The following is a 22,356-nucleotide window of genomic DNA, read 5'->3' on the forward strand; positions in this document are numbered from 1 at the left end:
GAGCACCCGAGCATGGTAGTGCCCGCTCATCACTAGTTACCAGCACTGAGCAACTGAGCATGGTAGTGCCCGCTCATCACTAGTTACCAGTACTGAGCACCCAAGCATGGTAGTGCCCGCTCATCACTAGTTACCAGTACAGAGCACCTGAGCATGGTAGTGCCCGCTCATCACTAGTTACCAGTACAGAGCACCTGAGCATGGTAGTGCCCGCTCATCACTAGTTACCAGTACTGAGCACCCGAGCATGGTAGTGCCCGCTCATCACTATCAAAGATATATGTGTCCAGTCTGGGTAATCCTTTGGGAACAAGTCGAGGTTAAAACATTATAACAATCTATCCAGACAAGACAGATATGACCGCAGCTGCTTCTTCTGCACTTACATTACGAAACCATCTAAAGTGGATACAGAGCATCCCGGAGTCCGATAAGAACAGGACTGACTCTTTTTAGGATTTAATCCTCTGGATGATTTTATTAGGTGACGGTTAGGAAAAAAAAAATCTTGAAATCAGTGGGAATAAAAAAATAAAAAGCAAAAAACAAAAGCCCCAATTTTTCCAAGTGTCTTCGCCAGAAAACTGCTGTAAACACTTTGAAAGTTTTAAAATTTGTGCACAAATCGAATTTGCGACTTTTAGTGTGTCTACACCAGTCCTGGCGAACTCTGCCAATATGGGCAACGCATGGGGGATGGAGGCATGACAGCGTCCACCCGTCTAATTCATGAGCAGACACTGCATAGTTTACACCCAAAACCTTACTCCAGTCCATGAACTTTAATATGAATAGGTCATTAACATGAGATTGGTGGCGCAGCGACACGCGGCATCCCCCAATCATCCGTTCCCGATGCCACTGGCAGCCGGATATGTGTACTTGTGGAGCACAGCGCCATCAACTGCATAGTGGCCATAGTCTGGTATTGCACACCCGTCTCTCATCAAAGTAAATGGTGAATTATGGAAACGTTAAAGCCATGTCCACAGATACAGAGGGATCGATGTGCAGGCAAATGGGCAAAGACGGCAAAAAAGTGCAGTACAAACAACCCCAGAGTTTGCAAACAGTGTAACCTCCCCATTACGTGCACAGGCGCATGCAGGGGTCAATTATTTTAGAAAGCCCATTTATTTTCAATAGGTTTTATGAGTGTGGGAGGAATCCCAGCTGGACTGAATCGGCGAGGCGGCAGTAATAACCACTGAGCTAACGTGCCGCCCACACCACAGAACTATATGTTCTTCAGCGCGCTGGATTCAGGCAGACATTGAACCTATGTAATAGAAAGCAGTGTAAATATCCAGGCGGCTCTGCTGGTAATCCAGGCACAACCACAACCGAGGACTGCAACGCATGGAAACCCATTTATTATATCATTACACACTACGGCGGTGCGACCGGTACACTTAGCTGTACGTTGCAAGTAGTGATGGGCGGACCCGGACGGTAAAAGTCCAGATCCATTCTGTTTCAAACAGACCCGGGCCCGACACGTGAGAAAATAATAAAAATAAAGGAAAAATAAAGAAAATAAGAAGAGCGCTTCATACTTACCGAGGCTCCCGCACGGCTGTACACTGCTCCTGTGGCCTCTTCTTCACTTCCTGGGCCACTGATTACTGCTCATGCATATTCACTGCTTTCCCCGCCCACCGGCCGTCTTGGCGCTTGTGATTGGTTGCAGTCAGTTGACACGATGTCACACAGTGTGGAGGCGTGTCTGACTGCAACCAATCACAGGTGCCAGGATGGCCAGTGGGAGGGGAATGCAGTGCATATGCAATGAGCCTAATTCATGGCCCCGGAGGCGAATGCTCTGCCTAGAAGCAGCGTACAGCCATGCCGGTGTCTTGGTAAGTACAGCAGGCCTGCTCCTATCCCACTATCCCTTCTACCACCATCTTTAATCGCTGCATTCAGCCAGTCCCGGTTATCTGCTCATCACTAGTTGTAAGAATATGGAGCCGATAGGTTTTCAGCTCAACACATCCACATACAAGAAACAGGGGGGAAAAAAGGAGTTTGTGCTATGCGTGTCTATATGTGATTGTGATGTGAAGTGCATGATAAGAGTATGTGCACACGCTGAGTTTTTGGTTGCAGAAATTTTCTGCACCAAAATCTACACCTTGTGTAAGAAAAACGGACAAAAAAAAAAAAAATGCATGCACTTTTGGAGCTTTTTTTGTGCCATGCTTTTTTGTAGCAACATCAATGGCTGTAAGAGATACAACACGCAAGACAAAAATGCACCAACATCTGACACGCTGCGGCTGCTGCACCCAAAACTGCAAGGAAAAAAAGGAAGCCATGTGCCCACAGCATTACAGAATTCTCATTGACTTTGCTGGGAGAAGAAAAGACAAAGATTTGGGCAACAAACTGCACCAAAAAACAAGGCATTAAAAAACGCAAAGTGTGCACAAGGCCTAAATGCATTGTGAGAAAACTGAAGTCCGTATGGAAATTTGGAGAAGATTAAGGGTGGGCACAACTGGGGTATTCCGATCACCCCATAGTTTACAGCAGATCTGTCACCAGATTTAAAAAAAAAAGAAAAAAAAAAAAGGCATTTGTCATTAAGTAGACCTCCTAGACCTGATGAAGCTAGTGTGCTCACTTTGAAAACACATGTCCAAATGGCTCTAAGTTAAGATAAATATTTTTGGAGTCTAACTGTAGAGTGAAAGAGCACAAGAAACCAAGGGTATTCAATCACCGCCACCCGACCTGACGGACAGCTGCAGCTTGTACGGAGCAGCGTGCACCCCCAGTATACCACCTCCCGGCTGAAGATCTATCAGACTGAGTGCGAGGAGACTGAGAAACTTTCTAAAAGAATTATACAAATCATCAGACACGGATTTTCAGTGTAAAGAGATCTGTTAGACCTGATGAGGCTAATGTATTTACTTCAAAAATTCATGTCTGATTCATCAATCTCAACAGCAGCAGGGTGGAGGGACACTGAGGAGCATGGAGATTGAGGTCTACACTTTAACAAAGCATCATGCAGCCATATTGAATGGCATTATCTAAGTAAGTACACTGGCCTCATCAGATCCAAGATCCATTAAATAATATATGTGGTGTATTTGCGACATAACTGCTTTAAGGGATTAATGAAGTAAGAAAAATAGCGGGGCTCAGTTTTACATCAGCAATGCAAGTGCTAAAAGTAGCCCGTAGAAGTCTATGGAAAGCAGAGTCCGGTGAACGGTGAAGGATCAGGTACAAACAGATCCAATGACTGTAACCTAACCAGGCGTGCGACCAAGAAGAAACCCGGAGACAAAAAACGGAGTTCACATAATGGAATTAGGCTGCGGTCAGTAAACGGTGACCGTAAGTCCGGGTCTAACCGGGGTGCGTCCGATTATCTCATCACCAGACCCTGCTAAATCCAGACATTCTGCTGCCAGAATCAGAACGGGATAAGAAAAGGTTAAAAAAAAAAAAGGTTTGAATTTCTGAAAATCCAATCTAAAGACTTATTATACATGAAAATATTCTATGAGACCCGCTGCCACCCTGCGGGGTCTGAACGTCGCCATGCGGGGTCTGAGCCGTCGCCCTGCGGGGTCTGAGCCGTCGCATTCATCTGTGAAGGGGAACATGCAGATCAGGAGGTTCTGCTCCAGACTAAAATATATTCATCCATGCACCGCGGAGACCACCGAGGAAAGACTCAAAAATAGTCACCAAACTAGAAAACTGAAAATCAGCCGATTCCCGGAATAATACAATCTGGGTGCGTTATCTTCACTATTCAGACAGGCACAAGCCCATCACTAACAGCGAGGAGCGATTACCTGCCAGATTATTCGGAGTTTCCAGGTTACCATTAGCGGAGGTCACGTCTGCTGGACTCGGACATTCCTTCACCGGGCAGATGATAAACCACCTCTTCCCCGTATGCAAAACTGAACAAAACAAAAAAAGATCAATATTTCACCGGTGATACAATGTATGTAAAGAAAATCAAACTATAAACATCGTACCGTTCTGCTGATATACTGGAGTCTTCGCTGGATTGAGGGAGTTTTCCTTTAAGAAAAAAATAAAAAAAGAAAAGGTAAGGTAAATACATTAAAAAGTGCGTCCAACAGTGATTATGAGCCAAATCTAATTCTGCCCGGACAGACAAGGCGCAGATTCATGGAGCCGGCACCGGAGTAACACGCACCAAAGTCAGCGCCTCCAAAATAAACCCGATGCATCTTACAGCTCCACAGTCATGGGGAACATTTCTGTTGTGAATTACAACACTTTTTTTGAGCAAACTACGATTTATTTTTTGTGCCTCCTCCGGCTTATAAAAGCCAAAAGTTGCAAAAATTTTTAGCCAAGTAAAAAATTACACAAAAATGTTACATTTCAAACAGTTTTCCTCCAGAATATGGGATAAAGCGGAGGAATCTGATCCATGGGTCTCCTGCTACAATGTGACCATTTGTGAACACCTGTTCTTATGGTTGCTTATTTTTTTTTTAATTACAGTAAAAGGGACCATAAATAACCATTAATAAGAATAAAGAGGACCATAAATACCCATTAATAACAATAAAGAGGACCATAAATAACCATTAATAACAATAAAGAGGACCATAAATAACCATTAATAACAGTAAAGGGGACCATAAATAACCATTAATAAGAATAAAGAGGACCATAAATAACCATTAATAACAATAAAGAGGACCATAAATAACCATTAATAAGAATAAAGAGGACCATAAATAACCATTAATAACAATAAAGAGGACCATAAATAACCATTAATAAGAATAAAGAGGACCATAAATAACCATTAATAACAATAAAGAGGACCATAAATAACCATTAATAAGAATAAAGAGGACCATAAATAACCATTAATAACAATAAAGAGGACCATAAATAACCATTAATAAGAATAAAGAGGACCATAAATAACCATTAATAACAATAAAGAGGACCATAAATAACCATTAATAACAGTAAAGGGGACGGTCTCTTCCAGAGTGTGGGGTGAAAGATGCTGATGACGTTGCATGGACGGGCTCTTGCCGGGTCTAATGCAATCATTGGATTCTACGTTGTAAATTACCAGGACAGGTGCATGATAGCCGCTGGGAGTGAACGAGAGCGGCCAGGAGGTCGCCGGTGCAACGTCAGCGGCTTCACTCTCATCTTAGAGGCATGAGAGGTGCGGAATAATCCTTTAAGCTGCCCACAGACATGAGATAGCGGTTGGCTCACAACAATATTCCACAACTCTACAGAATGCAATTTTGGTCAGAAAAAAGGATGGAGAAATGGAAAATTATTCGCTACCAGAAAAGCCTAATAGCAATGAATATTACAGGGGGACGAAAAAATCATTAAGTGGAGCCCCCCATACACATAATGGTAACTTCTGCACATTGTATACAGCCATTGTTGCCAACAGTAAATAATTTGCCAGGAATGTTCTTATTTTACAAAAACATTCTTAGGAGCTTTGTGACTACGCTGGTCTAAAGTTGGCATTCATGGGTGGGCCGGGAGCCGGACAAATATTCTGCAAGTAAATATATGGCCCACTCTAAGGGGGGCTTCCCAAAAGCAGATTTATGTTATGCCAAGCAGGGCTCAGCAATCGGACCCAAGATAAAAAGAAAAAAATGGGCAGTTTCTCGTGTACAGTTTGAATGTTTCCAAATACACAACCGGTCTCCACTGAAGTGACCGGGAGCAATTGCTCCTAAAAATATCTTATATGGAGATATATATATAAATAAAAAAGTGTGTATGTATGTATGTATATGTATATATATATATATATATATATATATATATATATATATATATATATATATATCTTTTTGCTTTTTTTTATTTTTACTTTCTCATCCAGGCATACGCGTGTATTCAGTCCGGGCAGCATCTGCTCTTCTATTCGCGCTGTTTTCATACACGCACTATGCTTGGCAGGTTTACAACACAAAATGTCACCAACATATAATTCTGTAAAAAGATAAAATGTCTAATAAAATAAGAAGCCTCTGCAGAGGACATGTAGGAAGACCCTGAGAATTATGCATGGAGCATCGGTTCCTTTGCGGCTTCAGAGCTTCCAATAAATTACTTTGCAATAAATGTGTAATTTATGCGGCTGCGGCCGGCGCTGACAGCCGGGGGTGGACAGCAGTCAATTCCTTCGCAGGGATAGCCGTCATGTCAGCCATGTCTCTACTATTCCATGACTGAAAGTACCAAAAAAAAAATATGTGCACTGTACCTCCCTCATTTCCACCCTGAAGGAATCTGTTTGCTGTGGACTTGCCCCTTGATCGGAGCTCCGCTCCCCCTCCATATCCTCGCTCAGCATGTCCTCCGCCTTGTCGATCACATCCTTCATCTGCTCAATGAAAATCTCTTTCTCGGCCTGCAGTATGAATTCATTTTCCACCTGGAAGCATACAGATATAAGAATGCAGGAGGCAGCGTTGCAACAATAGGAAGCTTCCAAACCTGACGGAAAGAGATAACACAGAAGGCTGCAATCCTACAACGCTACAATATCTAGGATCTGTGCAACCCGGCAGAGTAAAGCCCAGCACGTGGGGTGCCCGAAAAACAACACACCAATGCACCTTTACCCTTGGAGATAGCAGCACAGCCATGAATAAATAATGAAGCCATAGATAATGCAATAAATCAGGGACTGGAGCCAAAACTATGCTGTGTCCAAGGAAGATGCCGCCCTTCCCTACAGTGGCCACAGATGGCTTTTCCTGCTCCTCCGGTGGATCACTTCCCTTTATTGTTGGCCACCAACTGTATTTGGCTAACACCAACCCCATCCCATACACATGCACATGCACATTTGGCTTCGAGTATTATTAATGGGAATAAGCGATGGCCAAAAGCATCACAGAGAAGCCATTATCCAATGCCGATGGATCGAGCCTCTTGAAGCTCTTTTTTCCTCCGACATCTATGATCGGAGGAACGATAGAGCACCCCGTCCACCCGCATGTACAGGACGGTCATTGGGTCCCTTCGAGATCGGCAGGTTCAGCCGCTGTTCAGACTATATCTGCGTTTATAGCACAAATAGAATTGCTGGATTGAGAACAGTCAATAGAGACGACCGTCCACCCGGTTATAACGTCATACTCAAAATTCAATCTATTCCCATTTAGTTTCAGAGACCGGATCCTACCAGTATTAATTAGCGCCGCTCATTCAGGAGTTAAGCAATTAATTCAGCGATCGATTTTGTTTCTCATTTGTATACGAGAACGAGAAGGTCAACATGTTCGGACGAAAGGGCGAAGGCACGACACGAATGTTAACACAACCGTATATTAGCTTGTAATTAAAAAGTGCCACTAAGCTAACAATTAAATTTTATATATTTTTGCTCCCATAAAAGTCTTGTTGATCGGCGAGGGGCGCAGGTCCTCAGACCCAAACAATGGCGAAACCACCGTGCAGAAACACTCAGCTAATACATGACTCCACTCACAATGACCGGATGGAAGCCTCCGGCTCAGTACATCGCTATGAACGTGCCTTTTCCCGGTGAGATGAGCATTTCTAGCCCCATAAAAGCTCAAAAGATTGTCATACCTCCAGTTGCACCTTAAATGTTGCTAACTCTTGGCCACAATATATATTTACCATGTAGGTAGCAATCTCCTCTGGCGCGTCACCGTCCAAGTCAAATTTAAAGGTCACCATTTTATGGTTGTGCGTTTCTAGTTGGCATTCTACCATTTTGTCTCCAGTGTTACAAACCTACAGGAAAATTCAGAAAAAAAAAAAATTACATAAAAGAAAAGGCATCAACCTACAAAATGTGAGGATCCACCACTGGCAACTGTGTCTAAAAGAAGAAAACACAGTTACAATTTGCGGAAGATTCATTTTTCACGTAGTTATTCTACAAAGTAGCCAAATCCTGGAGGACAATATAATAGGAGTAAAGGCCGCTTTACACACAACGATATCGCTAGCGATGTGACATGCCCAGATCGTTGTTACGATTTGCAGAGATCGCTCATACGTCATTTTGTAGCGGTCACACCTAACGATCTCACAAACGACGCTACATCATTCAGCAATATATTGTTTGACCAAGGCGGTCATGTGGATATTGTTCGTCATTGGCAGGGTGTCAAACGTAGCAATATGTCTGCTGCGTTCCAAACTACGAATATTTTGAAACTGAACAACGTGTCAACGATCAACGATTTTTACCCTATTTGCGATCGTTCGGAGTCGCACGTAGGTGTCACGCAACGACGTCGCTAACGATGACGGAAATGCGTCAGGGAAACCGTGACCCCGTCGACATATCGTCAGATAAATCGTAGCGTGTAAAGCAGCCTTTAGAGGGCCGATACATCAACGCCACCGCCTTACACCAAGCACTCGCGGCTACACAGTCATTCTGGATATCAGGTCATTGGGCATGGTCTTACATTGAGAATGGTCAGTTTGGGTTTATTGGTCTTTTCCTGCCGAGAGCGAGTACGAGACGACCTCCGGTGATGTTTCCTCGCGGGTTTTCCATCTTGTTTGCCGCTGCCTTGGATGCCCTCATACCCATCGCTCATTTCTTTACCAGATGCCGCATCAGAACCTACATAACTAAGAAGAGACAAAAAGTGTGGACGTAGGCAACCATCAACTAAAATTCAAAAAAACAAAAAGAGACAGTCCAGATATTTTATCCCATCCCTGCACCCATCACCTGATTGTCTATTTCTGCACTCTTCTTATAATTAATTCCCTATAGTTCACCCCCCTGATTTATTTTCTTCAACTTCCATCTTGATTCCAAAATTTCACCCCCCCTATCCTTTTCCTCTATGCTGTGCCACGAATACAGCATCACATGACGGGTCGGTACCATCCTCCTGTGGCAGCACGGGAATTATTTATTCCTTCATTGTGTCTTAAATGAGTATATTCTAAGTAAACAGGAGGCTAAATATAATAACTGTGCGACAGGAGCTGTCTAATTATCATCAGAAACTGCGATAGGCGTTTCTGTCTCCACTATGGGGTACTTCAGGGGTAAAGTCCATGCAGTTTCATCATAGAGGAACTTCTAATCACTGAGATGCTGACCCCCTTCAGAAAGCATGAAGCTATGTAATACAATTACTAAGAAGAAGGAAGACTTTACATTTTTAGATTGAAAAAGTCACTAAATCGTGTAAAACCTGCTACACATGTCTGATTTAAAACCAAAGTCAGGAGAGGATCTATAAAGGACAGGAGAGTATGTATCTAGCTCAATCTGCAACCACCCTTTATACAAGGGTCATAGACATAGACGGCCATTAAAAAAAAGGATTATACAGTTTCATGGGCCCAAATCTAAGAACTCCGCAGTTGTGTAGCTCCGCTCTTCATTTCCACATGGTTCCATCACTTCAGAGACAATATTATAGGCTTTATGGCCCCACAAAAGCAACTTTTAGGTTCCGAATACAAAAGGTTGGGCCTGGAAGCAAGCTTCTAGGTTCGCCAAAAACCTGATTTTTGGCATTTGTGCAGCCCTTTTTTATCATAAGTGCAGGAGCAGACACACAAAGAAGAAAGCCCTGTGCTAGAACAATAGATGTGTCCAATAGCTACTCATCCTGTACAATTGCACCAGCTTTTATTTCCCCCGACCTCTTGGGTTCCTATCCGGCTGCACGACTGCACAAATGGCACATTCACTTCATGCACAAGCTGCATTGTGAACATGAACATCATAGAATAGAATTGAGCCAAATGTTGAAAAACCGTCCCTTTTTCATCATTTGATGGGGTGGGAGCTGCTTGTTCCCCCATAAAGACGGAATTTATAAGCGCACACTATAGCCCACACTCACTAGTCACAGCTTTGATTGGAGGCCAGTACATTCTCCTGTAACATCGTATCCTAAAAAAAAAAAAAAAATGATAAAAATGTGACACTATAAAATTCTACTTTCTAATTTAAATGTAAAAAAATAAAAAAAAAAATAAAAATGAAAAAAGTCACCTCATGACTGGGGTCTGCGTACGACTGGATGGCCGGGCTCTGATGGTCCGCAAAAGTGGCCTCGGTTATGGCGTGTGGGTATGGAACTTGTGCAAGTGGGTCTTGCCCTTGCATAGGAGGGGGAGTATCATTTGGGAGATGCACAGGTGGAGACATCATTGTAATGGGGGTGCCCAGGTCCACTGAATACTGCGGAAGACCAATGACCTGCACAACACAGGGGCAGAAGTTATACGACGGCACTTTACATTCAGAAACAGCTAAATAAGTATCAGTAGGTATAGGACCGGAATAAGGATACAAAAAAGAAAAAGTAACTTCTGCAAGAAATCCGACTATGTCCACACCTCACTGACCTCCTGTACCAATCCCAAAATTAAAACTCCCAAATGCAATAGTAAATTATTAACCGATCTGTAAAATGGCATGTGTAATGGAAAAGGATACAAAAAGGTAAAAAAAAAAAGAAAGAATAAAAAAAGATCACACATGCCAGGAATCAGCATATGTATCTTTTGTAATTAAAAGGGGATGTTCAGCTTCTAACCGTTCTTGACATGCGCCCATCAGCGACGGGTCCGCAATGTGCAGAATGTGAAGTAGTGGCGCATTTTGCATCAGTAACTGGTAAAACTGCAAAATAAGGAATAATCAGGTCACTCAAGGTCTGGGAAAAAGGGGGTTGGGCGGCTCGGAGGTCCACCTCCAAGAGAATAACCGCTAATAAAAGCTAATCCCACCCATTCCAAAAAAAGAAGATCCTAACCGCCATCACTAATGTGTCCACCTGAAGTCCGTGCCTATTGCGTATGACATCTCTCACATTTCCAACCCCCTGTGGTTTCTATTCAATGCCCTGTAGGCCACATTAAAAACTCTCGGGAGACCAAAACGCGTGAGTAGTGTCGTTACAGATAGCTGTGCACCATTTTTTATTATGCATGGTCTAATCAAAATAGATCCACTATTCTATGTCTATAAAGAATCTAAGAAAATGTGAACCGATTGACACAATTTTCAAGTGATTCATTTTAAAATTAATATTTTTTATTCAGAAATTAAAAAAAAAAACAAACAAAAAAAACCCAAATAAAAAGAACAATACCACCAGTGTGGAAGGAGACAAATAAGGCAAGAGAAAAAAATCCACTTCTCAACAATCAAGTATATATTATTCAGCATACAAATGACTGATTATAAATAAATGACAGATCTCAATAAATACCATTGATAAATCAGGCTGATGAAGGTGACGAAACGCGCGTCAGAGGCAGGGGGTAGACACATGGGCCAGGCGACACTTGGATAAGTAAGTGCACAACATTATGTTGGTTATTGGTGCAGTAGTTATACTATTTTAATTGTTTACACTTCTTGGGAAGCTGCTAATCCACGGTGTACTTTATTAGGCTGAGTTTGGGCCATTATAGTTGACATTTGGATAATACAGCAGGAGTGACTATTATAGTGGTTATCAGTGAATAGGTTATTGCAGTTAGCACTATTGCACTTTACATATATTATAGTTTTAGGCAGTGTATTTAATATTTATAATGTTGTGCACTTATCCAAGTGTCGCCTGGCCCATGTGTCTACCCCCTGCCTCCGACGCACGTTTCGTCACCTTCATCAGCCTGATTTATCATTGGCATTTATTGAGATCTGTCAATTATTTATAATCAATCATTTGAATGCTGAATAATATATACTTGATTGTTGAGAAGTGTTTCTTTTTTTCACTCTGGCCTTATTTGTCTCATTCCGCATTGGTGGTATTGTCCTTTTTAATTGGTTTTTTTTTTTTTTTAAATTGCTGAATAAAAAATATTAATTTTAAAATTATCACTTGAAAATTGTGTCAATTGGTTCACATTTTTTTTTTAGATTCTTTATAGACATAGAATAGTGAATCTGTTTTGATTAGAAAATTTGTAATGACGCAGTTATAATTAAGAGAATTATGATTAGTTTATTACGCATTGATAACATTTTGGATGAAACATACTGGCCAAATATTACACATTGTGTCTAAATAATGCCACATAAGGTAAGCCAGTACCACTAAGTGATGGTCGTTCACGTGGTCACAAAGGGGAAAAGTCTCTAAAAAGTGAACACTTTTGTCCAATGGCAAAATCTGGCACTGCGAGAAGGGAAGGCGGTAAATGTGCAACGTCCCCCCCCCCCCCCCCAAAAAAAAAGAGAAAAGTGGTCAGGTAAAACTGAGACAAAATGAGCCACTACGATACATCCCGAGGCCTGGATCCACATCCCCATGTAATGCAAGCATGGAACACATACGACTGACATGTTCCAGAACCAGACATGCCAGCATGCCCTTTCTGAAAAAAAAGGGCATCCTATGTGTATGACATTGTTTCCTCTGCTGTACTGTGATCTCTCGGACCTACCGATCGTGTCCTTGCCTATGGGCCTGTATTCGAAAAGAGTTGGGCTTCTCTTATGGTTTCTTTGAGTTGACACTAAACAGAAATTACCGGGATTTTACAAAGTATTACCTGGTTCCCAGCCCCAGATGTAGTCTGATCGGGAGGATGGGTTATGCTCGGATGATGTGACTGAGGAGGAGGTGGATGGGTTTGCTGTGACACGGGCGGAACACTTGGTGGGTGATGAACCGATGGGACATCACTCTGAATGATCTGTTGGAAGGAAGCCGGGTACGCCTGCGCTTGGGGGTTCAGTGGCAGCGGTTGTGGGGTTGGTAATCCAGGCGCACCAGGGGGAACCACCGCTAACAAAGGGACAGGAGCCACCTGGATATTTTGCATAAGAGTGGTCTCATAAGGTATCACCAACTGCGGATTGACTATTTGCCCTGTTGGCCCTGCGGGAGTCACTGGAAGGTTGGACATAACCACACCTGGCGGGAAATACTGACAGGGAGCAGGCAGGGGGGTGATACAGACAGCAGGTAAGTCAGAGAGATTGCCAGGGAGGCTCTCGAATCCTGTTAGAGGAGTAACTGCTGGAATGAGAGGATACGGAGGAAGCTGAAAAACAATGCACAAAACAAAAAAAACACAATTATTGCACATAATCCATCATAACACAACTAATGAAAACTCTGCGCTTCGTTTATAGCCAAGGCAGGCTCAGCGGATAAACGCCACGTGGAAAAGCAAAATTAAATTTACAGAAGAGCAAAAGCATGAAACAAAAATACAGTACGGCACTAATAAAAGGGGCTGCAAAGGGCATCTGTCGGTAGGATCAACCCTCCTAGGCAGTCTATTTAGGAATGCAGGTAATAGAAAGCTGAATAAACTGATACCTTTATATCTATGATCCAAGATTTAATTCCAGAAAAATCCACATTTTTCTAAATATTTAAATAAGCTGTTAAAACCTATGGGTGGGACATAGATTTTTAGAGAGGCAGCCTCCAGGGGCTTGTACTTCTTCCCTTCTAGGATCTTGACCAATGTGTTGTGAATACATTTTTCAGTTTGGGGCTTCCTCTTGTGGTCAGTGCTGGCGGTGCATTTGACTTATTGAATGGGAGCCAGACATCTGTGGAGGACTGGCAATCAGGTCATTCAGATTGGGCCTATATAACTGAGTAGTTTTTTCCTGTTTTTTGCCGGTGCTGAATGTATCTCCTGTGTGCTAAGGACATTCTGAAACCAGCCCTGCTCTCTACCAGAACTCCTCTCAGATATGTTGGTCTTTGTACCTCTGCTTATGATTTCCACTATCTTGAAGTTTTTTCTGTTTTGATACTAATGCTTGCTTCCTGCTTTTGCCTGTGTGGAGTTCTTGGTGGAGTTGGATCATTCCCTGCTGGGAGTGTCTGTATACCTAGCTCCATGTTCTGCTATGTATTGTGTTTTGTCATGCTTGGTATTAAATTCAGTCCCTCATCTATATTAGTGTTTTTTTTGGAACCCAGTAACATCAGAGTACTGATTTAGTGGGGGAGAGCCTGTGTGGGCACAGGGCTTTTCCAAATCAGGTGTGCTGAGATTTATTAGGGTTTTTACGGCTGCAGACAGTGCTCTTTCCAATCCTTTCCTATACAGATAGTTTGGGCCTCATCTTTGCTGAATCTGTTTTCTAGCTACGTATTGTGTTTTCCTATATCACCATAGTCTTTACATGTGGGGGGCTATCTATATCTTTGGGGATTGCTCCGAGACAGATTAGCTTTTCTTATAATTCTCTCTCTAAGAATATTTAGTTCTCCGGCTGTGTCGTGGCGACTAGGTCATCGTAGGCACACCCCACGGCTACTTCTAGTTGTGTGTCAGTATTAGGTCTGCAGTCCATTAAGGTTCCAGCCACTCGCTACTTTTTGGGTTTCCGCATTTTTGTCCTTTTTCTGATCCTCCTCGGTCACTGAATCATAACATCAATGGTAAGCAAAAATCAACAAATAGCAAAAAGATTATGTTCCCACAATAGCTTAGAGCAGGTTTATCACACTCAGCTCAGTAGGAAGGTAAGTGAGGAGATTAGGCTGTCTGTCATTACATGGCTCAGCCTGAAAAAGCTGCTTTAAGGCTAGTTTCACACTTGCGCTATTTTGACGCAAACGGAATCCGTCAGTAATGTAGTACAGTTCATTTATTTACAGTGGAAGCGCGTTAATATGCCGCGTGAGTGTGTCATGCAGTACCCGCTTGTGTCCACATGGTGTCGCGCTTCCACTGTAAATAAATGAACTGTACTACATTACTGACGGATTCCGTTTGCGTCAAAATAGCGCAAGTGTGAGTGGGGCCTAAGCTACTATGCAGACGTGTTCTTTCCTCTGTGTGTTGCTGCCGGCTTAGAATTCATCAGCATTATACAGAGGTAAGGACACACTCCCAGGGGCAGAGTCTCGGGGAGATCTATACCCTGCCCATAGATCTTAATAGTTCATTTTACATATTAATAAAAAGTGGATTTCTCTGGAATAAGACATCGGATCACTGATATTAAGGTATCATTTTATTTAACATTCATGTGCATATCACAGCTTAGGAGGGTGGATCCTTCTGACATATTCCTTTAAAATGTATGTATGTGGGGCTAACAACCTTGGAGATAAAGGAGTTAAATAAACTCCCATTGGACCATCAGAATTAGCTCACTGACAGATTCTTAGCTAACTCATTCTGCAGCCAGCAATAGACAGTGCAAAAAGGACAATAGAAGTCAAATCAGGCAAAATTATTAATGAACCACAGGTACATCGTAACCAAAAATAGATGAAAGAAAAAAAAATGGTCCCCAAAAGCTGACAACCCCTTTATACAAATCAAATAACGTCGTTACTTATGATTTAGAAATAATTATAAATGTGTGTTAAAAAGCCCCCAACTAATGCAGTAAGAACCCCTTTCCGATATAATTTGGTTTATATTGGTTTGACTGCAAATGTGAAAAATACTCCACAAAATGATTAACTGGGAAATTTGAGCATGGCCCTCATTGAAAAAGCAGGGACCATATAGGTTTTAAAGGAGAACCTGTCAGTCCCACATGTATGTGCCTAAACCAGGGGCATGCCTCTGTACGGTCTGGTAATACAGACCCCGGTGTGGCTCTGGTTAATTAATAAGCATCATTATGATGGGAAAATTTAAAAAAAAAAAAAAAGGAAACCGGCAGTGTCCCTCTCTTCAGTCAATTGGGTGATGCTGTAGTTGGGACAAGGTTTCCTGTAATATTTCTGCTTTCTTCAGTCACCACTAGGTGGAGCTCAGGAGATTACTGCAGACAGTCTTACTATTGAGGAGAATAGGGTGACTGTATGCATCTTACTCAATGGCTCCCTCTAGTGGTGGCTTCAGGCAGCCAGCAGGTTTAAGGTCTATGAAGGCAGATTTAAATAAAAAACAAACAAAAAAAACCTCCGACCACTACAAGAAGGTAATCAGCACAAAATAATTAATAATTAAACTATGGAAAAATAGATTTGGTGTTCATGGGTGGACTTTAATATTTAAAAGCTATTTCTGGTTTTATCTATTTTAAGGACGTTCGCTGTGATTCCAACATCCTACTAATTTACTAGCCAAGTAATGTCATAAATAACAAGTATAATACGGCACAAAACGACTGGATAAGTGCCAGAATGGATGGAGTACATCGAATGGCAATTTTATAGGTATAGGTAAATCAAAGTTTATATTAAAACAGTGTAGGGAGAAAAAACAAAAAAAATAAAATAAAGAAAAATACCCGCAAGGTTTCTGCATCACAAAAGATGCCATAGTTCTACATGGCCGATGCATGAAATATACATGACACTAAGGGAAGAGAATGAGTGCAGGCGTCTGTACCTGGGATGCGGGTATCTGGTACTGCGGCAGGGGTACGGTGGAGATCTGCAGAGGCTTCAGCGGTGCTGGAGAGTGCGGCGGCTGGTATTGTGCGTATGCATGGGAGGTAGGCTGCATGGGACAGACCGTCTGCCCGGCTGGAATCTGCTGTATAATAGCTGGGTGCTGAACTGGCTGCCATTGATCAATAACAAAAAAAAAGAAGATACAAAAAAGTTAGCAAAGATGTAAAAACCGTTTTGACAAAAATTACGGTTTTGCGTCCAGATTTGGCAAATCAAGTGACAAGACGCGGTCCAGCAGGCAATGCAGGAATCTGTGGCCGTCAGATGGGGACCCAGCCTCTTACCCAACTGCTCCTTTGATTAGCCGGCCTTACACATGGTCATCATTGGGCTAAGAAAGTAAAGTTAGCGACTAGGGATGATCGAAAACTTCGGTTATCCGGCTTTGCGAATATTTTCCGAATAGGTCGCCGCTATTTGACTATTCGCGAATATTCGATGCGCAATGTAAGTCTATGGGAAACCCGAATAACAACTATTCGGAACTATTCGGGCTTCCCATAGACTTACATTTCGCATCGAATAGTCAAATAGCGACGAGGTATTCAGAAAATATTCGTGAAGCCGAATAATCGAAGTATTCAATCATCCCTATTGGCAACCCCCGGCCCAACGGCCACAAAATAGTGACCTGGCTACAAGACTGTAAATGGTTTGCATCTTCTTTAGTTTTGTGCAGCCATAATGTGCGAGTGAAACGTTCTCCGCAGCGCGTCTCCTGTCTGGCTGGTATTGGGGGTCCTCAACATCAGATCACATGTTTTCTTTTTAATTTAGAAGGCAAATAATGCCTATAAACAGCATGTGTAAGTGGTAATGACAGAATACGGACGCGTTCCTTACCTGGCTGGATAATACAGGAGCGGCAGAGCCGTACGGAGCAGAGGTCGGCTGCACGGAGTAAGATGTGCTTGCGTCTTGGTAATGATGTTGTAGCAGGGCAGCGTGTAATGTGGGGGCGCCGGACACCCCATGCTAGAAGGCAAACGGAATCATTAGTGCGATTTATCCTCATCTTGCTTTTAGGCTTTTCATACAGTAGGAAAAAGAAAAATATTAAAAATCCAAAACAACATTTTCAAAAAGTATAAAAATGGTAAAGAACATGAGTTTCCAATCTGGACATTCCAGGACTTCTCTTCCGCGGCTCTATGGCCAAAACTGCCCCCGACCTCCCTCTCACCATAGAAGATGCTCTCCAGTTTTGCAGTTGAGAAATCTACCAGACAAAGGAACTCACCCTGATCTATCAACATAATACAACAGCTCATCCCATGCGGAAACGTTTTCATGGTGGAAACGGGTCATATTGGTCATAAATCCAAATGTGTTGAGTCACAAAAAAACTTTGAGGAACAGTCTTTATCCGAAAGTTCTGGTTTCCAAATCAACTTTGTGCGATTGTCTTCTGAAGGATCTCGGAAGCCTTTTCTTAAGTCATAGTTAAGTTCTCTCAAAATGTCTCAAGGGACTATTATTATTATATTATCAGTGTATCAATTTGAGTCCAGTGGGCGGTCCTAATCAGTGCCAGACAGCACATGTATAGGGTATAGGAGTCCAGTGGGCGGTCCTGATCAGTGCCAGGCAGTACACGTATCAGGGATAGGAGTCCAGTGTGCAGTCCTGATCAGTGCCAGGCAGTACACGTATCAGGGATAGGAGTACAGTGGGCAGTCCTGATCAGTGCCAGGCAGTACACGTATCAGGGATAGGAGTCCAGTGGGCAGCCCTGATCAGGGCCAGACACCACATGTATTGGGGATAGGAGTCCAGTAGGCGGTCCTGATCAGTGCCAGACAGTACACATATCAGGGATAGGAGTCCAGTGGGCAGTCCTGATCAGTGCCAGACAGTACACATATCAGGGATAGGAGTCCAGTGTGCAGTGCTGATCAGTGCCAGACAGTACACATATCAGGGATAGGAGTCCAGTAGGCGGTCCTGATCAGTGCCAGACAGTACACGTATCAGGGATAGGAGTCCAGTGGGCAGTCCTGATCAGTGCCAGACAGTACACGTATCAGGGATAGGAGTCCAGTAGGCGGTCCTGATCAGTGCCAGACAGTACACATATCAGGGATAGGAGTCCAGTGTGCAGTGCTGATCAGTGCCAGACAGTACACATATCAGGGATAGGAGTCCAGTAGGCGGTCCTGATCAGTGCCAGACAGTACACGTATCAGGGATAGGAGTCCAGTGGGCAGTCCTGATCAGTGCCAGACAGTACACGTATCAGGGATAGGAGTCCAGTAGGCGGTCCTGATCAGTGCCAGACAGTACACGTATCAGGGATAGGAGTCCAGTGGGCAGTCCTGATCAGTGCCAGACAGTACACATATCAGGGATAGGAGTCCAGTGTGCAGTGCTGATCAGTGCCAGACAGTACACATATCAGGGATAGGAGTCCAGTGTGCAGTCCTGATCAGGACCAGACACCACATGTATTGGGGATAGGAGTCCAGTAGGCGGTCCTGATCAGTGCCAGACAGTACACATATCAGGGATAGGAGTCCAGTGGGCAGTCCTGATCAGTGCCAGACAGTACACATATCAGGGATAGGAGTCCAGTGGGCAGTCCTGATCAGTGCCAGACAGTACACGTATCAGGGATAGGAGTCCAGTGGGCAGTCCTGATCAGTGCCAGACAGCACATGTATCAGGGATAGGAGTCCAGTAGGCGGTCCTGATCAGTGCCAGACAGTACACGTATCAGCGATAGGAGTCCAGTGGGCAGTCCTGATCAGGGCCAGACACCACATGTATTGGGGATAGGAGTCCAGTAGGCGGTCCTGATCAGTACCAGACAGCACATGTATCAGGGATAGGGAATAGCTCTCCATATTTAAGATGTTTCAAGAAAACCTGTTTATTTTGGCTTTCCTGATCCAAAAAGTTCCACAGCATTTGTGAATATCTAGGTGCAATGTTTCAGGTCACAGCGCCTTTGTCAAGCAGAGGCGAATGGCTGGTACATCGTAAGGGTACTGTCATTTTAAGCCTCAGAATATTGGAGCGGTGTTGAGCATACTGCTCCAAAACCTGGCTACACTTCTATACGTCTGAGACTTAAAGTGACACCAAGACCATCATCTTCTGATGTCCGTGGTCAGTCGCACCGCCTGATGAAGGCGCTATGATGCGAAACGTTGCAGTTACAAGTATATTCACAGATAGTGTCTTTTTTTGGAATATGAATATAAAATAAAAGATAATTTTGAGGAAAACCTGATAAATTATGGAGGGAGGTGCTGTGTCTTTCTAGATGAATTCTCTGAATGCCATTGGATGATTGGCCTCCTCCTCTGGCACGGGCACCTCGACTCTTCTCTATAAGAGTTGTGCATTCTCCCAAAACTTCAAAAAATACAAAATTAAGAAAAAAATATAAATAGTGCCTGGTGCCTTAATTTTCACATACATACATACATACATACATATTTATATATATTTTTATTTTTTTTAATTGCCTTTTTCCACGTTTGCTCTATTTTAGGTAGGAATTGAAATGGTCATGCCCTGCACCCAGAGATCACGACGCACGTTTCTTCCGCCTTTGTCACTTTATCCATTTTTGATCAGAGTGGCAGATCGCGGAGGCTTGATGTCTTGGCACAGAAACCTTCATCTCGAGAAACGGCAGGAGCCGAGGTTAATTTCCGCCTCTTGGAGAATGTTCTGTATCAACAGCTTAAAAATAGATTGCGGGACAGACCATGCATGAGCAGCCGGGGCAATCCCATCTGATGGCTGCGGAGTATCCAGGGGCATATGATTTGAATAATTGAATATCTTTTTTGGACGGACATCTGGAGACCGGAGTCGACTGCACATGGCCAAACGCGATTAAAAAATCTGCTCAGTAAATGAGCCAATTAAACAAGTGAAAGCGAGCAGCGAGCAATCCCGGCAATCTAATGCATGCGATATGTGCGCCTTTCCCTCTTTCCAGCCTCGGAGGCATTTTCTGCCCTTTTGCAATCACAGGAAGAAAATATTGGCTGATCTAAAGGTTCAGGAAAGTGGTTTCTGTCCGAGAGACCACATTTCACTGCCTAATTTATTGGTTGCCTGTTTCTGCTGAACGTGCGCGTTTTTTAATTACTGCTCTCAATCAAAGCGGCGAGGTTATTGCTTCATGCAGAGCGGATATGAGCGGGGCAGGACGGCGGTGCACACGGCATGCGTAATCACAGGCCGCTCCATATCACACCCGCTACAGACGCCACCTAATGATAAAATCTCCTGCGCATTTTTATAACAAATCAGGTCTTTTAGTTCCTATGAAAAAAATACACCATCATTTAAATGGATTTGATCACCTTTGACGCCAACTTTTTAAATACAATTTTTTTTCTTTAAGTGTGATTAACCAGGGCTAAACATCATTTTTGCAAGAGGGTTTCCATTTTGCACCGTTTGCCTTCTATAGGGTTTGTATTACACAATAGTCCACAAAATGAGTTAACTGAGAACCAGTCAGCGAGCTTAATAAGAAAGTCCTCAGAGTTTGTAAGGCTCGCCTTTTTCTCCGCTCCTATGAGCAGATTTATTGATTTATGACCACAGCGAAGTAGATTGTTCAGGAAAACTAAGAGGCTGCAAATGCAAAATGGTGCAATATTGTAAATGAATTGCAATAAGATTTAAAAAAAATAACTCTGTATTTAGATAAAAAAAGCAAACAAAAATTATTTTAGCATTATAATGGTGAAGGAAAAGGGCAAAAAACAGCTTCCAATCCGATAGGTACATTGCGGTGTTGAGGATCTTGTCCGTTCCTTAGAATTAGACAAGGGGTGAAGACATTTGACCGTCTATTTACAAGACTTTTCTCCACTAATTGACTATTTCTCACCATGTTCTATTAATTAACAATTTTCCTTGTTGGCGGTAGCGCGGCTTTAACCCCTGCTTCTCCTCTCCAGCACCGAATATTCACCATGTTCTGATATAGACAATATTCCAGCTTGGATAGTATCGGAAGAGCCATTCTGTCAGGCGAATACAGACAGAAGAAGCCCCCGGGCAAGAACAATATATGGGCCCTTTACAGTCCAATAACATCAAAATGCACAACTATGCCTAATTTGGAGGTCAAAATGGACCCCCTGATATCTCGGGCCCTGGTGCGGACGCACATGTTGCGCCAATGATATGTCCGCCCCTGGCTTGAAAGTTACTTAATCCATTTTTGGAGACGATGTCATTGACCTGTAAAAAAGCCTTTATTGACTTTGATGGTTTAATATCAGGTGGATATTGAGCCGAAATTTAGTGCATTAATTCAGTTCTTGGACTAGAGGTCAGAGCAGAATCACTGAAGGGCGGAACATGGCGATGGATGAAATTCCAGCAGATGAGAATAAAAACAGAATTACAATTGGAAATCAATATCGATACAAATGTTAAATCCGTGTTATAGGTGGATTCCTGCCAAGAGCATTCATTAGACTACAGCTAAAAGGCCGTGTGGCTGTGGAGGATAAGTGCGAGTGGGATCCTCTGTTCTAGAAATTGATAAGCGTTCGAATTGAAAAACTTCACGTGAAGAACCAATAAATGTTTTTGGCTGGACTAACCCATGATATTATTCTCCAAGTAATATAACAAGTCCTACTTACTGCTGCCGCTTGCTGGTATTGCCCCAGCTGATGCTGAGGACTCTGTGATAGAGCCTGGCCCTCGATGATGGGTGGACTGTAGACTCGCTGAACCGCCGGTGGCAGGGTGTCTGGCAGAGAGGAGTAAATGACACTTTGCTGACTACTTTGTGAATCCGAATATACCGTAGACCCCTGACCACTGTCAAATGTGCTGTCCGCTGCCAAAGCAAGGCCAGAACACACAAAAATAAAAACAGAAAAAAATAAAATCAGCAAATAATGTACAAGGCTTTTCAATACAATACACAAAGATGTACAAAGTATCAACATGGTTAGCTAATATTTACTAATGTCACCCAGGGGTTCACATGTTT

At 43.0% G+C, this 22,356-nt stretch overlaps 1 protein-coding gene across 12 annotated transcripts in view; it reads right to left on the minus strand.

The window, feature by feature from the left end:
• WNK2 (WNK lysine deficient protein kinase 2) overlaps positions 1-22,356 on the minus strand; it is a 162,247-nt gene that overhangs the window by 41,005 nt on the left and 98,886 nt on the right. For 10 of the 12 annotated variants that reach the window (XM_075321284.1, XM_075321291.1, XM_075321289.1 and 7 more), the window contains exons 9-19: positions 22,001-22,200; positions 17,220-17,351; positions 16,312-16,485; positions 12,538-13,032; positions 10,019-10,225; positions 9,867-9,916; positions 8,460-8,628; positions 7,657-7,773; positions 6,269-6,439; positions 4,008-4,053; positions 3,819-3,929 (exon numbers count right to left, since the gene is read on the minus strand). In XM_075321284.1, coding sequence (XP_075177399.1) covers positions 3,819-3,929; positions 4,008-4,053; positions 6,269-6,439; positions 7,657-7,773; positions 8,460-8,628; positions 9,867-9,916; positions 10,019-10,225; positions 12,538-13,032; positions 16,312-16,485; positions 17,220-17,351; positions 22,001-22,200 — 1,872 coding nt within the window. The remainder of the gene's footprint in view (positions 1-3,818; positions 3,930-4,007; positions 4,054-6,268; positions 6,440-7,656; positions 7,774-8,459; positions 8,629-9,866; positions 9,917-10,018; positions 10,226-12,537; positions 13,033-16,311; positions 16,486-17,219; positions 17,352-22,000; positions 22,201-22,356) is intronic. The other 2 variants (XM_075321285.1, XM_075321293.1) reach the window with 2 other exon arrangements.

The sequence above is a fragment of the Anomaloglossus baeobatrachus genome, chromosome 8 (genome assembly GCF_048569485.1).
Source record: "Anomaloglossus baeobatrachus isolate aAnoBae1 chromosome 8, aAnoBae1.hap1, whole genome shotgun sequence".
NCBI lineage: Eukaryota > Metazoa > Chordata > Amphibia > Anura > Aromobatidae > Anomaloglossus > Anomaloglossus baeobatrachus.